Consider the following 15,354-nt stretch of genomic DNA (forward strand, 5'->3'; position numbering starts at 1 on the left):
TGTTTATTTGCATGGGTTAAAACAAACCAAAGTACTGAGTATAACTTATGGGAAAAATCTAATTTGTAAGTCTGTTTACATTTCAACTGAAATGACTTAAAAGTTAAGAATCATGACACTGTATCTTAGGGTATTTATTTTTCAACCGTAACTGACTTAATGAGAGAAATAGAAATATATTTTTCTGTTTAAAATTTTTGTATATAAAGATCATTAAAGCTGGGCTATCTCATCACCATTATTAAATTACTATAACTACTGCTGTGGGAGCTAGAATATATTTACTGGTGATTACTTCTCTACTGTATTTTATTCTAAAAAGATCTGGCTGTCATTAAGAAACAACAAATTAACCTCAATTTACAACTCTCCCTTCTATTTTTTTAAAAAGTAAATTTTAATAACTCATAAAAGCTAGAAATAACCTCAAATGTAGAACTGAGATATATGTTAATTTAGCCACAACCTGAGACTTACTATAGAAGTGTATTAAATGTGTACTATGCAAAGAAAGATCTAAAAGAGTACTATATAAAACCGGTGGCAAAATTTTCAGTGTGCTGCTTGCAAACTGGCTTCCCCCCCCCCAGGACTTCTATGCCCCATGCACTGTGCTCTGTTAGATGCCTGGCTATAAAATTGTGAAAATGAAGGCTTTTCTGGTAGCAAAAGGGTTAAGTTCTTTTTGCTTTACCAGTTTCAAATTACAATGAGAAGCCTCTTCTTTCCCAGCAGGGTTGTGCTTACATTACTCTTTAGATCTCCCTTGAAGAGGGCTGGTATATTTGTGCCTGCTGGAGGTGGAATTAACAGTTAGAAGGAGAAAGGGAGTGAATGGACTTACAGGAAGGTTTTCAAGTAAATTCAGGGAAACACATTTACTTGAATAGTACAACCTTGAGTCTTATTTTACACTAAGACGACACAAAAGACGTTAAAGTTATCACCAAGCTGCTGGACAAATATATATTCCAACACCAAGGTGCAGATCAGCATAGATCTGTGATTCAGAAATCAGGATTTGTCTTGGAAAGAGCTCAAGGGTTGAGAAGAACTCAAGAGCAAGTGAAGATAACTTTGGGAACTACAGTTTATCAGAAGATCAACTTTCGTTGATTCAAATACCAAAGGCCTGATTAGCATCAATCCATATAGGAATGCATAGGTCATCTGATCAAATACTATTAGCCTTCTTCTGCTACATCAATGCAGGAAAAACTCTTACCAACTGTGGATAATTGGAAATCCAAGTTTCAGCTTTCTTAGAAATAACTACTCTTGACATATTCCCAAATATTTAAAATAGGACAGGAAAAATCAGTGAGGATGTTATGTTCAGAAATGTCACTGTCATGAAGAATAGGTAAATTTGTTTTTTCAGCTACTGGGAAAGCATACCTCCTAGGAACTTAAGATTTTTTTTTTTTTTTTTAAGAGGACAAGAAGGACTAAAAATATCAACTTCTGCTTTTGGACAAAAATGCATCTGACTGTATTTCTACTTAGGAGTATTGTGGGTTTCCTCTGGAGCTGCTGGGTTCTAGTGGGTTATGCAAAAGGAGGTTTGGGAGACAATCATGTTCACTCCAGTTTTATTTATAGAAGACTACGGAACCACGAAAGACGGGAAATACAGAGGGAAATTCTCTCTATCTTGGGTTTGCCTCATAGACCCAGACCATTTTCACCTGGAAAGCAAGCTTCCTCTGCACCTCTCTTTATGCTGGACCTATACAATGCTATGGCCAATGAAGAAAATCCCGAAGAGTCGGAATACTCAGTGAGGGCATCCCTGGCAGGAGAGACCAGAGGAGCAAGAAAGGGATACCCAGCCTCTCCCAATGGGTACACTCGTCGCATACAGTTATCTCGAACGACTCCTCTCACCACCCAGAGCCCACCTCTAGCCAGCCTACAGGATACCAACTTTCTGAATGATGCTGACATGGTCATGAGCTTTGTCAATTTAGGTATGTTGTTCTTTTATTTGTTAAACTGTGTTATTACTAAGTGGAAGTTTTTCTAATAGTAAAGTAGCTGCCTGGTAGGTGGTCATGTTTATATAAAGTCATTTTCTATAACTCTCTTCTCTAGCTTCTGTTTCCTTTCTTTCATTGATACAATGTAAGATTGTAAGATTTTGCTTTAGGCAACAAAGTCATACACACAGGTACATATATTTAATTTTTTAAATATAAAAAGCTAAAATTAAACACTTACGGTTGGGTAGTTTTGGGTCCTTTTAGATCTTGTTAAAATTTCAGTCTTGCTTTAATGTATGAATAAACAGGCAATAGTCTACAAAAAAAAAGGAAAATTTATGAGGATAGTTGTGCTATGGGCAAAAAAATAATAATACAAATAAAAAAGAAACAAGCATTTGCAGATTGAAAACTAAAGTGACTTTCTGAAACATTTTTTTGTTAGCAACTTAACAAACATGTAAGTATACGTTTATATGCTACCTAAAAACTCTCATTTGGGCGAGTCAGCTACTGTGAAAATATCAACGTGCAATTAACTGAGATAAAATAATGCTGTAAAAGATTACTATCAAAGATTTTCAGGGAGAGATTCTGAAACTGTGAAAAATATTTTGGAAAAGAAGCTTCAAACTAACATTTCTTAACTTCTTAATGATGAAAAGGTATCATACCCATTTGATTATTTCCAGAAGCAAGAGAAATATAAAGCATGCTATAATGGTCTTTACTTATGCAAGAAATTTTCCTTTTCCTTTAAGATAAGAAATGAATTGAAAAATTCTTTGATGAGCGGCATTATTAGAGAATAATTTTTTTTAAATTATGTTTTACTCAATGCTGGTCCTTTCATGGTAGTTTTAAAATATTGACAATATCAAATGGTAAATTAGTGCCCAATATTTCATCTCTCAAAAATATTAAGGAATTACCAATTTAAAGAGACTTCACAAGGGCTGTAGTTTTAAAAAATGTTTTAGTAGAGGCTAAAGATGAAAATTCACTATCTTCAGACATTCAAAAAATAATGGTATATAGTTAGCTTTGAAGACAAATTTTATGAACAAATTTAATCAACTTGAAAGAATTAGAAACATTTTAATGTAAGAACTTTCAAAACTTTGTTTGAAAACTGCAATCTGCTTTGACTTAAAATTGACATGTTTTATTATACTTAATTAAAAACTTCCTTGTATAATATCTCAAAGAAAATAGTCTTTGAAAAGTCAGATAACAACAAATTCAAGTACATGAATGCTTTTATAAAACATGTTGCTTAATATGCTCTGCTCATTTGCTCTTAGCAATCACAGCATGAAGGATAAGGTGCTTAATAAATCATATTTCATGTTGCTAGAGACAAAGCTCTCATTATTAAGTTTTAGTAAGTCATCATTGGTTGCCCTAATCAGGTGTCCTGGAGGCGTTTTCTTCTACATATAATTAACAGGTTTCATTTGGAACTTTCAAGCCATTAAAATATGGCTTAGTTCTAAATTAGTTTGATTGCTTTTTCCTAGTATAAGTGGTATGCTATGTGGCTCATGGCATATTTTACTTTGTTGCAGTTTCTAAAGCATTATTCAATAATTTAAAGGAGTTTTAATATTCTAATAGAAGAATTTCAATCTAGCATGGATTTACATATGCATAAAATAAATCACTGAAAAAATTAGTTCAGGTCACCTAAAATCTAACAGGGCAGGATGTGTTACGTACTTTAAAAAACAATAACTCAGTCACGAATCTGTTCTAAAATATATATTTTATTGAAATCAAATATTTTGATCATTCACAAAAGAAATGTATTTGTTTTAGAAAGGAATTAAGTATGATTTTTGAATCTGTGTGCCATTACTTTTTATACATTTACACAAAATAAGAAAGCCAAAAACAATAATAAACAGTTTTATTCAGTGACTTCTAGGACTGTTTTTATCATTAAAGAATACTTACATTTTTAAATCAATGAAATTTTGGTTGTATTGTTTGGATTATACCAACAAAACAGTTTACTAACTATACCATGAAGCACAATTATTCATTTTACTCTAGAGAAACAATATCAGATATAAGCTTTAGGAGATATTTATTTTTATCATGCTTGAACTGCTGAATAGTGATTTATCCTCATTAATGAATCATATTATTTTTTCTTTATTTAATAATTCCAAACTAAATGTCTCATGTGAAATTACTGACAAATTGATTCTGATACTGAGTTTTTCCAAGTAGTCTCTGAGGAAAATTGAACCACAATTTTATTTTATCCTTAGACCTTGCCTTCTAATATATCCAAAGCTTACAACCAATCACTACTTAGTAAAAGGCTTTAACTTCTGTATTTCTTCCATAATAAAATAAGTCAAAGCAGACTTAGAATAAGGTAAAAGTGTAATATCATGATTAACTGCACTAAGAATTTCAGTGGTTCTTAATGTATCATTCATTAACAAATAGTATTTTTTTTAATGTTCTTATAAGACTCAGGAGGATTTTATTTATTTATTTATTTTAGTGTCTTAAAAGGTATGTATATAGTGGGGACTAAGGGCAAATGATCAAATTAGCAACAGGCAAGGGATTTGTATTGAGGAAGTCACCTGGATATTTAAATATGTGAAAAGAATCTGTTGACAGTTCCCATAATAAGCTTAATTACATTAAAAGGATATGGTAGCATCCTTTATATTAACGCAAATATGTGTCATTTTCAAGTCAAATGATGGATTTTCTTTATCTTATCATTCAGAAAGACATTTTTTCTAACATTAGTTTTGCTCATCAAGAATTAAATTAATTTAAACTCCGAATCATTTAACAAAATATCTATTTTTAAAAATTTCAGATGAGATTAATTTTTTGTTCATAAATGAAAAATAGATGAATATTTCCTAAAAAAAAAAAAATAAAATGTGAATAAATTGTCTTAAGGCCCATGTAAACAACTAAACATGAGAACAAGCACCTTATTTTGACCCTTAAGTTGTTTTAGTGATTTGTGCACTTTGAAGAGGCAAATATTAATTATTGTGTGAAGAGAAACTTTCCACTCTATTGGATTCATTATTTTTAGGCCAATTTTTGTCAGTCTCCTAGTGTCCAGCTCTTACAGGTTGACTCTCCTGCTTTGTCCCTAAAACTGTTGACCATCCCAGGCATCTTTGCTCAGTCAATACCATGTTATTTTGTTGAGAACAAAAATATCTTTCTGGTAAATCTTTTCTTTTTTAGCCATCTTTTTCAAAAATATTAAGGGTTAGTTTATATATCAGATATCTATGCAAATAAAAGGGAAGATTAGGGAACTTGCTTGCAATTTTAAGTAAATCTTGTTTACATTAAGATAAACACGTGGTGTATTTCTAAGATCTTTTAGTTAGAAAGCACTTTTGTTTGATTACTTGGCAATAGTACAATTAAAATGATACAACATTGTAGATGTTTTAGAGGAAAGTACAAAAAACAGTGAACACAGGAAATTTACTTTCATAGTATTCCTTGTCTACATGTATTTCTCTGGTAAAGACAAACTTTGGGTTTTTTTTAATGGTTTCTCATCATTCTCATCAAGTTGGCTTGGAGTCAAAAACTTCTTAGATATATTTCAAGAACATGCATTAATTCTAAAGCATGAAAGTACATGAAGGTGATGCCTAGATTTTTTCATATTTTATAACAACATATTTAGCACGTTAAGATAGGAAATAGAAAAAAAAATACTTTCAAAACTTTAAATTAAACCCTTCTCCTCTTACTTCCCCAAATCATTAAACTCTCCTGGTACTAGACGAAAAAAATGCTTATGTTCTCAGTTGACAGGTTTGAAAGACATCATTGATATTTATTGTTGCTTTTGGCTGACTCAAGTGCCCAGTGGAGAGGAATTTATACACAGATCTACCTAAAGATGCCTATCTGTGTAGTCTCTCCAACAGGGTTATTAACACTTGTGTAACATAAACTTACCTGTAAACACATGCAAGATTTTTTTTGGGGGGGGGGCAGTGATAGGAAAGGAGACAAGATGCTCTAAAACCATTATAGTACATATTCATGGATATGCCTGGAATAACAAATGCTGATATTGGGTAAGACAATATTTCTTTAACACCTTTAACTTTTGAAGAGAAAATAAGTTGCTGAGGGTGGAAATCTTTTTACTCTCTTCTTCAACAACCCTTGGCGTTCATGAATGTGACCCAAGGGATTCTTGTTCTTTAAAGCCACATTATTGTCAAATGATGGGCATGGCTGCAGCGATAACTATAATCATGTAGTTTAATTAAAAGCTTTTTGCTCATCTTAATGGTCACTCACAAATAGCCAGTTGTAAAAGTTTATTCAGAAGTAACAGCTGGAACTGTGAAGGTATGATAATATAAACGCAGAGGGCTTAGGGCTGCCTCACACACCACCTCCAGTTCCCTCCTTTCATTCTTCCATTTTTTCAATATTGCCTCCCTCTCCCACTTCCTCCCCTCACATTACTTGGCCTTTCCTCTTTAATTTGATGGTCTCTCTACCTCCAGGCTTTCTTGGCACCCCTCTCCTTACTGTCCCCACCCCTTCCTGGGGTCTGCCTTTGGTCCTTGTTTCTTCATAGCTGGAGGCTGAGATTAGCTGAAAATCAATTAGTTACAGCTTGATCATTTAGGTGCAGTCTCCTGTTTCTCTGGAGTTGAGAAGGAAAAGGTTATGATGTGCCAATTGCAGCCTCCACCCATCAGGAGAAAAGCTCCCCAGGGCATCAGAACTTCTCTGGCTGTTGCCATCCCCTGGAATTGTTTCTCCACCATCCCATTCTTCTTTGCCTCCTCACCTCTCCCTGAGGATCCCATTGACAGAACTTAATTGTTTTTGCCTTCCCTATTTTATTACATAATTAAAATTTAAAAGGGGAAATTTAAGGGAAAGTAAGAAAAAAAAAGAACTGCAACACTGAACAAAAATAACACTAAGAAAAAATGCAATCCTCTGTTAGTTTATAAAACACTTTAGCTTACCTTATTTTTATTTCACACTCATGTCACATCTGTGAAGAGATTATTTCCTTTTTTTTAAGTTGAGAAGAGAGGATGAGGGAGGATAAAAAGAACAAGAGCAGAGAACAATGAGGATGAGACAGAGAAAGAAATAAAATATATTTTTTTAAAAAGGCCCTTGGAAGAAAGAAAATGAATGAAATGAGTCATCCGAGGCTGGTCTTTGGGTGTGCAGGTAGAGGATGTGTTGGGAAATCCTCAGTCTACCTCATACTGACACAGCAGCTAATTCCACATCCCAACCACATCAGCTCCAGGGGAAAACCCTTTCATCCTTCCACACTAAAATACCAAAGTGGGGAAAAGGGAGGGGGGCTGTGTGTGTGTGTGTGTGTGTGTGTGTGTGTGTGTGTACAAGGAGCGTACAGACGGGCTACTCACATTTACAGTCATAAATAATGTAGTGGCTCAGCTTGAAAAAACCACAGGTTAAAGGAAGAGGCTTCCCTGACACACAGAGAGGGGCTGAGATCAGAGAAGCCTCTGAAAGGGTTGGAGCCAAACAATGAATCCCTTGTTCTAAGTCATATTTATGAGTGCTTCTTTGCACCTTAAGTTCATATTTTATTGGCTGGGCTGTGGGGTTTCCCCATTTGCTCATCTCTTAAAATAATACCCTTGGCTGAGATATCCTTTAAAATGTACCAGTCAGCGCTGACAAATGGCTCCTTTATTTGGGGAAAAGGAGATCTGTTGTGATTTTTGATGCCAGATTGGGATGTGTAAGATCCAGTTGTGGATCTTAAAGTTGTGAGAGGAAGGTAAAAATAATAATTGGAGTATTTACCTGCCTTTCTCAGAGATGTCTTACCCATAAGAGTCCATGTAATCGGTAGTCACCCCTGACTTGTAGGAGTCTTGTCTAAATGATTGTGGTAAAATTATACCTAAGAAATTGGAAACAAAATCTATTAAAGTGTGTAATGTTTAATATGAAGGAAAAAAACCCATCTCTGATTAGTCAGAAGGATCTCTAGTGGTTTGGGGAGAAAGGAAAATGACAACAACCCTCCATAACCAAGGAGAGGAAGGTAGTGAGTTGTGTAAACATTACATAAAAGTTAAAAACCAAGACCTTATATGATTTTAAATAATTTGGTTGGTATAGAGACTGAACTAGGGTATGTGCTATTTTATAATTTCTAAGATGGTGAAGATCCCTGTCTTCATGATGATGTGGCCTTTCATTTTTCTTTTAATGAGCAGCAAAGTGTTGGTCCTTGCAGTAGAAGAAACAACTGTATTTTAGAAATAAGTGAATCTAATTAAATTAACTCTTAGATACTGTGTTTATTTAACTTCTTTCTGGAAGTAAATAACTTTTATTGTTCTTGCTGTTTCCCGGCTTCCCCGGAGTTGTTAGGAATAAAGAAAATAGTTTGAGAAAGGCAAGATAAACGGATGCAAGTCTCATTTAGATTTTATTCAGAACTAAGAGACTGGTCAAAATCAAAAGATTTATTAACATTTACAAACACCGTCAGCTATTCTTACACTGTATGATATGAGAAATTCAGTTTTATTTGCTCTGCACAGGTTTTCTGTCCCTATTGTAACTTTGTGATTAGCCTTCCTATGTAGGAGACACTGTTATTGCCAGTCTTAAGTCCATGGTATATTACTGCTCACGTGGCTTTAAGGTTTAATTATAGATTCAACCTGATTGTGTTCCTTTCTGTTTCCATGGCAGAAGCAGTAGAATGCCTGGATTGGAATCTCATATCCTACACTTTCTAGCAATGTGACCTTGGGCAAGTTACTTAAATTCTCCCTGTGCCCCTGGTCCCTTATCTAAAAAATGCCAATAATAAGCATGTCTTCCTCATTGGGTGTGGAGAGGATGAAATGAGTGAATATGCATATAAATTTAAGAATAGCAGTTGGGACATAGTGAGCCCTCAGCAAATAGCTGTTATTGTTACTAGCGTTGCACGTCTCCAAAGGCTGCGCTGCATCGGCAAGAGTGGCTAAATAGTTTGTGGGGCCTCTTGTTCAAAAATGATCAAGAATTCCAACCTAGAGGAAGCAGAGTATAAGCTCAAGCATGAGGTCCTTCTGAGTGCGGGGCCCATGCAACTGCCCAGGTCACACACCAGAGAAGCCAGCCCTATGTATTTGATTACATGTTGTGACAGCAGGAACCATGCCCTATTCATCCCCTTTTTATCCCCAGGGGTGTATCAGTGTCTCAGAAGGAAAGAGACATAGCATGTGCAAGCTGAATCATCTGAGAAGAGTTTACCTAATGTTGTGAGGTTTATGATGTCCTGGGCAGAGCTTTCTGGCAAAATGGGATAATGCAGCACCTGGAAGAGCAGAGGAGCCTTCCTTCAGTACTTCTGGGCAGGGAACAGAAACAGTTACCAGAAAACTCAGAGGAGAGCTGCATGGGGAAGGTATTCTGACAGGAACTGTGGCTTTTGTGAGAGAGATGCCAGGCAGCCAACCTCTAAATACTCAGCAGGGAAGGCAACCAAGGACTAAATACTCAGCCCCTACTTTTCTGCCATGTTCTCTTTGGCACCGAAAGCCACAGGGCGATGGAGCCTACTGGTGGAGCTCATGAAAGTCCGCTTCCTGGTGCTGAGAGCAGAGGAGAGAAAGGTGGAGAGTGGATCTTGAGGCACAAACTGAAGATATTTGGCACAAATGGGTAAATGAATATTAGGTGTTTAGTCAATGGAAGTTCTAGAATCACTTCAGTTTCAGTGCAAGTTAATTATATGTCTGTGTATGTATATGTATGTGCACATATATGTGAACCTTCTTTGTCTTGCTAATTTATTATAAAATTCAAGAGATAATCATGATTTAGTGTGGGAGTTAATAACTTCACAAGTTAGTGAAGTGACAAAATAGGCATGACATGCTGAAAAAATTCTTAGATCGTATATGGATCAGTAATTTCATGTGCCATATTAAAACTATTTTAGAGCAAACTGAAATTAACAACAAAAAAACAAAAATCCGGGGAGAAGTAGCACTTGCAGATCCTAGGACAAACAGTGGACTACAATTGCCAACCAGAAAACTCAGTGTAGAAAGCACTAGCACATGCAAATATGCAGAGCAAATACCAAGAGCAGTCTATTTTTTCAATCTTTAGGTCTGCTTGTTCTCAATCCTGTGTCTTTCTTCCTGAAAAGACCCATGACTACGTGTTAAAGCGTTTTGAATTCTGAGTGGAATGAGACGTCTCCTCCACAGTTAATGTTGCAGGCAGAAATAATGTTAGGATGAGGCAAATTGGGATTATTGTTGTTCTTTGCTACCCGTCCTTTCCTCGGGCAGTGTTCTTGGGACTCAGCGAGGCAGAATTTACTGGAGGAGCAGGTATGGCTGCAGTTTACTTCTCATGAATAACCGACTGCTAAGCCTTGAGGTCCAGAGCCTTCCCCCCACTGCCCTTGAATCACACACAAGCACACAGGAGAAGGGCCCCTTTCCAGTATCGTCTACGTTCCCCTTCAAAGTGCTAAGGGTGGTGATTTTAACCCGATTTTACATCTGTAATTATCACAAGCAGCGGAAGAGAGGGTTCAACTTGGAAACTGTGTTGCTTCCTCTACAAATGACCTTGATGTGGGCACTGAAGACGCATTTAGTAGGGAAGCAGGAAGGTCTGGTTGGCAATGAAATCGGCTTTAGGGTTCATGTCTTGTAGAAGTTTTCTGTGCTCAGAGGGAAGAGGGATTATTTAGTTCTTTGACTATCTCAGTAGGGTGTAAGCATAGGGCTTTTCGGATAACAGCTTTGCATACAGCTGCATATCCTTGAGCAAATTGTGTCCCTTTTACTGGAACTGTTGCCTTCCTCTGTCAAGTGGAGATCCTAATACAGAAGTGTCCTCAATGAGGTAAGGTTAAAGACCGTAAACCTTCATGAGAGAAGTGCTCAATTCACAGCCACCACTCCTACGACAACTGCTTCTACTAGAGTAGAACCTATGGTGTTCTTGTGTCGGAGGAGATCGACACCCAGTCCGCCAGTCTTGGACAAGTAAATCCTTGCTGAAATTGCGGAACATTATGCACATGACTTTTCCTCTACCCAAAAGAAAATGAACCCTTGAATTTCCCTGACTCTGTCTCGGAGTTGGGCTGTTGGTGGTTTATATTTCCTCATCAGGGTGTCCTGGGAAAAAAAAACCAGTCCTCGACAGAGCCTATAGGTAACTGTGGGGCTTCCCTTTGAGCGCCCAGGGGCAGCAGTTTCTGTGATGTACCGCTGAAAGGTGCTTTTCATGTTACCTTAGTTCCAGATATTACCTGTTCTATTTCCTTGTCTGTTATGGGGAAGGGCACACTGATTGCAGGCCGAAGTAATAATATACAATTAGAAAATATTTGGTTGCGAAGGCATAGGCACTCTCTAAAAGACCCTTTGAAAGAAGGAAAGAAGTCTCGAGGAGTTTTAATGCTTATTTTCATAAGTCAACTTATTTTTTTAGTTTTAATATTTTAAAAAGTTGATTTATGATGAAAATCTTGGTGAATAAGCTCCTGAACTCTAAATAGAAAAGCTGCTCTGTTCAAATGATCACGGAATCCAGGAAATTTTTGTATTGTGTGTAACTCAAATCGTGTTTGAATGTATGTTTTTCTAATTTGTGGCAGTTCTTATTACTATTTGTATTATCATTATAACTTTGTTTCTATTTAATACCAGTTAGCCTTAAGTATTTTGACTTTCCTAGACTGGGCTGTTTTTTGTTTTGTTTTGTTTTTGCAGATGACAGTCACATCTTTTTATTACTTTTCTTGAATTGCTTTGTGTTACAATATTTTGAAGCAGGATGGGAACTTACGGGTTTGATCTGAAAAGTTGAACAAGAGGCATACATGTTTACAGTATCCATATTGTAAAGCCATCACATTGATTTTTGATATTTTATAATACATTGAGTGGGAAAATATGAATTTACTGGGTTTTTTTTCATGATTTGATAGCATGCTGAAAGATTATCTTGGCTAAATATTTCATTGTGATGAGTAAAGTTCTTAAAATAAAATATGGATTCTAACTATATGTGTGTGTATATATATATATATATATATATATATATATATATATTGACCTATTCAAATCAACATGTAAGATGTTTCTCTTCTACATTGCTGTGTCAAAGCAGTTATCATTCTACTGTTATCAATTACTCTGAGGGAGAACTTACCGGAATTAAGCAAATCATTATCATTCTGTTGTGTGTGCCTGTGATACATTTAAAGTATAGGACATTGTCACATACATATCATTTAAATTATGGTCTAGTTGTAGCAGTAGTAATTAAAGCAACGAAAGCAACAATAAACATAATCCCTATGCCAGAAACTGGACTGAGCAATTTGCATACATTATGTCAATTAATTTGCATCTCAATTGTATGCATAAATATTTTTCTTCTCCTATTTTGTTGATGTGAAAATTGAGACGTGATCAGAGATTCAATAACTTACAAAGGTCACCCAACTGGTAAATGGCAGAATCTGTACTGGAACCGTGATCTGTCTGGCTACTACTCTTTAGCTTGGTAACCTACTCTCAAAAAATGTGTAATTTTTAATCGCAGTGACGATAATGGTTTATACTTCTGGAAAGCATCTTTATGTACCTTACGTGGTTTTATCTGCCTCGCTTCAGTGTCTAGCACTCGCGGAAGTAGATATGATTCCACAGTCTACAGCTCTGAAAACTAGAGCTCTGAAAGGTCATTCATTCAGTCATTTGACAAATAGAAGCTGATTACCTACTAGGGACCAGGCACTGTGCGAAAGACTGTGCCTGTTTTACTGCCAACATCACAAGGCAAGAGAAGCGAGGTCTAGGCCCAGAATCCCTGGTTCTTGTGCCAGGATTTTTTTGCTCAATGTCACATACTTTGAAAAAATCCACACAAAAATTCCAGCACCATGTACAATTAAAAGCACTCACCAGCATTATTTGCAAGAATGTGTTTTGTTATTTAAGTAACCAGGTACAATGAACCTTCTGGGTATAGGGAAAATATTTTTCAAATCTCAATCCCTTTAAATGAATGTAAAATAAATAAATAAGAGCCCATTACCAGCAAACAGAACCTTAGGAAGACTGTTAGTCCAAAAGGCAAAGAACAAAGGTAGAACCACGCTTCAGCAAAGCTTAGGGGCTCTTTCAGAAACCTGTGTTTGTAGCTGTGGGGTTTTTTATTCGTATGGAGGTTCCAGTGATTTTAAAGGTAGTATCTAAAAGCACTGTTTGCTTACTGCACATTCCAGAGCATACGTTTGGCTTAAACACTCATTGTTTATTTGTGTTGTACTGAGGAAAGAAGGGCAAAATGTCATACACTTTTTCAAAACGAAGTTGTTTGATCTGGCCTTCATCTCAACCCCTGACCTTACCTCACTTCTTCATTTGTGTGCTAACAAGGTTGTGTCCAGTGTTTACTTTGTTACTGTACACACTGAACATGATGTGGATTCGAGTGATACTCCGAGTCAGTGGAGACACATTTTATAAAGTCAAAACTGGTAGAGTGTTCCAAGAATTGGTATAAAGACCTCTTTGATTAGGTTGCTTTGAATTTACTCAGGATATTAGGCATTAGGCAATTATTGCTTCACGTTTGAAGTGACTGTGGGGGAAAATGGCCTAATATTTTACTAGTAGGTTACTCTTCACCATCAGGCTGCTGTGCCTGGGGAGTAAATATTTTCACAAAACACAAATCCAAGTCTGCTGACCCGCCATCACTGTTATTATCAATCCACAAAACACCAGATTCTCCAAGTGAAATACTAAGAAGAGGAAAAGCACTCAAGACGGATCATGGTTTCTGCTCTCCTTGGAATTTGCTGTCTCCCATAGGTAGCATGTATCCAGTGCTCATGAAGCACAGGACAGGGCGCTATCAGCCTTTCAAGTGTTCACTCATTTGACTCTCACAAAATGATCCATTCAGAGATGAGGAAAGTGAGACCCAGTGATGTTACACCTTGTAAGAGGAGGAACTGGATTCAGAGTCCAAGCTCTTCACTGCTGTGCCGGGTCGCCTTTGTGAATGCAATTGGGAAGGCTGTGATTGGGACATTGTTTAACCTCTTTGTAAAGTTCTATGTATTTCCCCATCACTTCTTGTACTGAAATATTTTCACTTCATTAGCCATTCTTCATATTTTAGGGAAAAATTGCTAAATAGTGAGCTTACCAAGAGTCTTATCCCTGGAATTGGGCTCTTACAGGCCTTCCTCTGAACTGGGAGGCCGTGGCCTTTTGAAGAAGGCAAATATTCACACTACTCACAGGCAGAGGGGCAGGAAGCTCTTTGCAGACACCAACAGTACTGACCCTGGGGCCTGCAACCAGCTGAGGGAAGGAAAAGTAATCTGTGTTGATTCCCAACTTCAAAAGATAGACTTGACATGAAGAAGAGTGACGTTTAGCAAAATGGAAGAGCGGCAGAACCTCAAAGTTACAAACAGTAAAAGACCTCAAAAGCTGAGGTTGGAGATTGGAGCAAACCAATAGTGGTTGATTTGGATGCTGGGCAGCTACCAACTTGCTGGCCAGTATCGAGGCCCCTCGAGCATGCTGTCCTCTAGCCTCGGATGAATATCCTTGGCCTACCTAATTATTGGCCGGAGAATCTCATGAGAAACCTGCTAAAGTGGAAGTTTGGGCCGCAGGACCCCCTACAACCTACAGATTAGGAAATTCCTCTTGCTGAAGGTAGAACTCTGGCCTCTGCTTCATCCAACTAGTTACAGCTGACATCCCCTCTGTGTTCTACACAACGCTGGACCCTCCACAGCTCATACACATCTCTTGATCTGTAGCAGCTATAACCCTGTCTCTGGCATGTGTAAAGTGAGCTCCTTTCACATAACTCACTCATTTCCCCCGTATCAAGTGAAAGCTAAATATATTCTTTCAGCTCCTTGGGTGTATTATGAATTAGAGGCTAAGGCCTTGGGATAATTAATTTTTTTTTCCAAAAGGAAATATTTTGGGGTTGACAACATTTCTCAAAGCGAAATGATAAAGTTCTTGAAGACAATTCATTTTCAGCTCTCCTCAGCAATCATTCCAAGCAAGGAAAGTCAAGAGGAACTATAAAAAGCAGATATCATAGCTAACATATCAACCTGTACCCAAACTCCTGAGCATTAACCTCTGCTTTGCAAAGCAAGCCAAGAGTTAGCTGCAGAGTAAAGATGAGCATTTAGGATGTCACCTGCTACTTTGTAACACTTCTGTTTCTTTATCTCTTTCTCTATTTGCCTTTACCTAACCACACCTACACAATCTACGGATTGTAATATAAGAAATATCAATAGTATCAGTATTTG

The 15,354-nt window shown here is 36.8% G+C and overlaps 1 protein-coding gene across 1 annotated transcript in view; it reads left to right on the forward strand.

Annotated features, from left to right (window-relative positions):
- Positions 1-631: 631 nt before the first annotated feature.
- BMP5 (bone morphogenetic protein 5) overlaps positions 632-15,354 on the forward strand; it is a 119,900-nt gene continuing 105,177 nt past the window's right edge. The window contains exon 1 of the mRNA XM_032409624.1: positions 632-1,970. Coding sequence (XP_032265515.1) covers positions 1,481-1,970 — 490 coding nt within the window. The 5' untranslated portion in view covers positions 632-1,480. The remainder of the gene's footprint in view (positions 1,971-15,354) is intronic.

This window comes from Phoca vitulina, unplaced genomic scaffold (assembly GCF_004348235.1).
Source record: "Phoca vitulina isolate PV1807 unplaced genomic scaffold, GSC_HSeal_1.0 scaffold11, whole genome shotgun sequence".
In the NCBI taxonomy this organism is placed as follows: domain Eukaryota; kingdom Metazoa; phylum Chordata; class Mammalia; order Carnivora; family Phocidae; genus Phoca; species Phoca vitulina.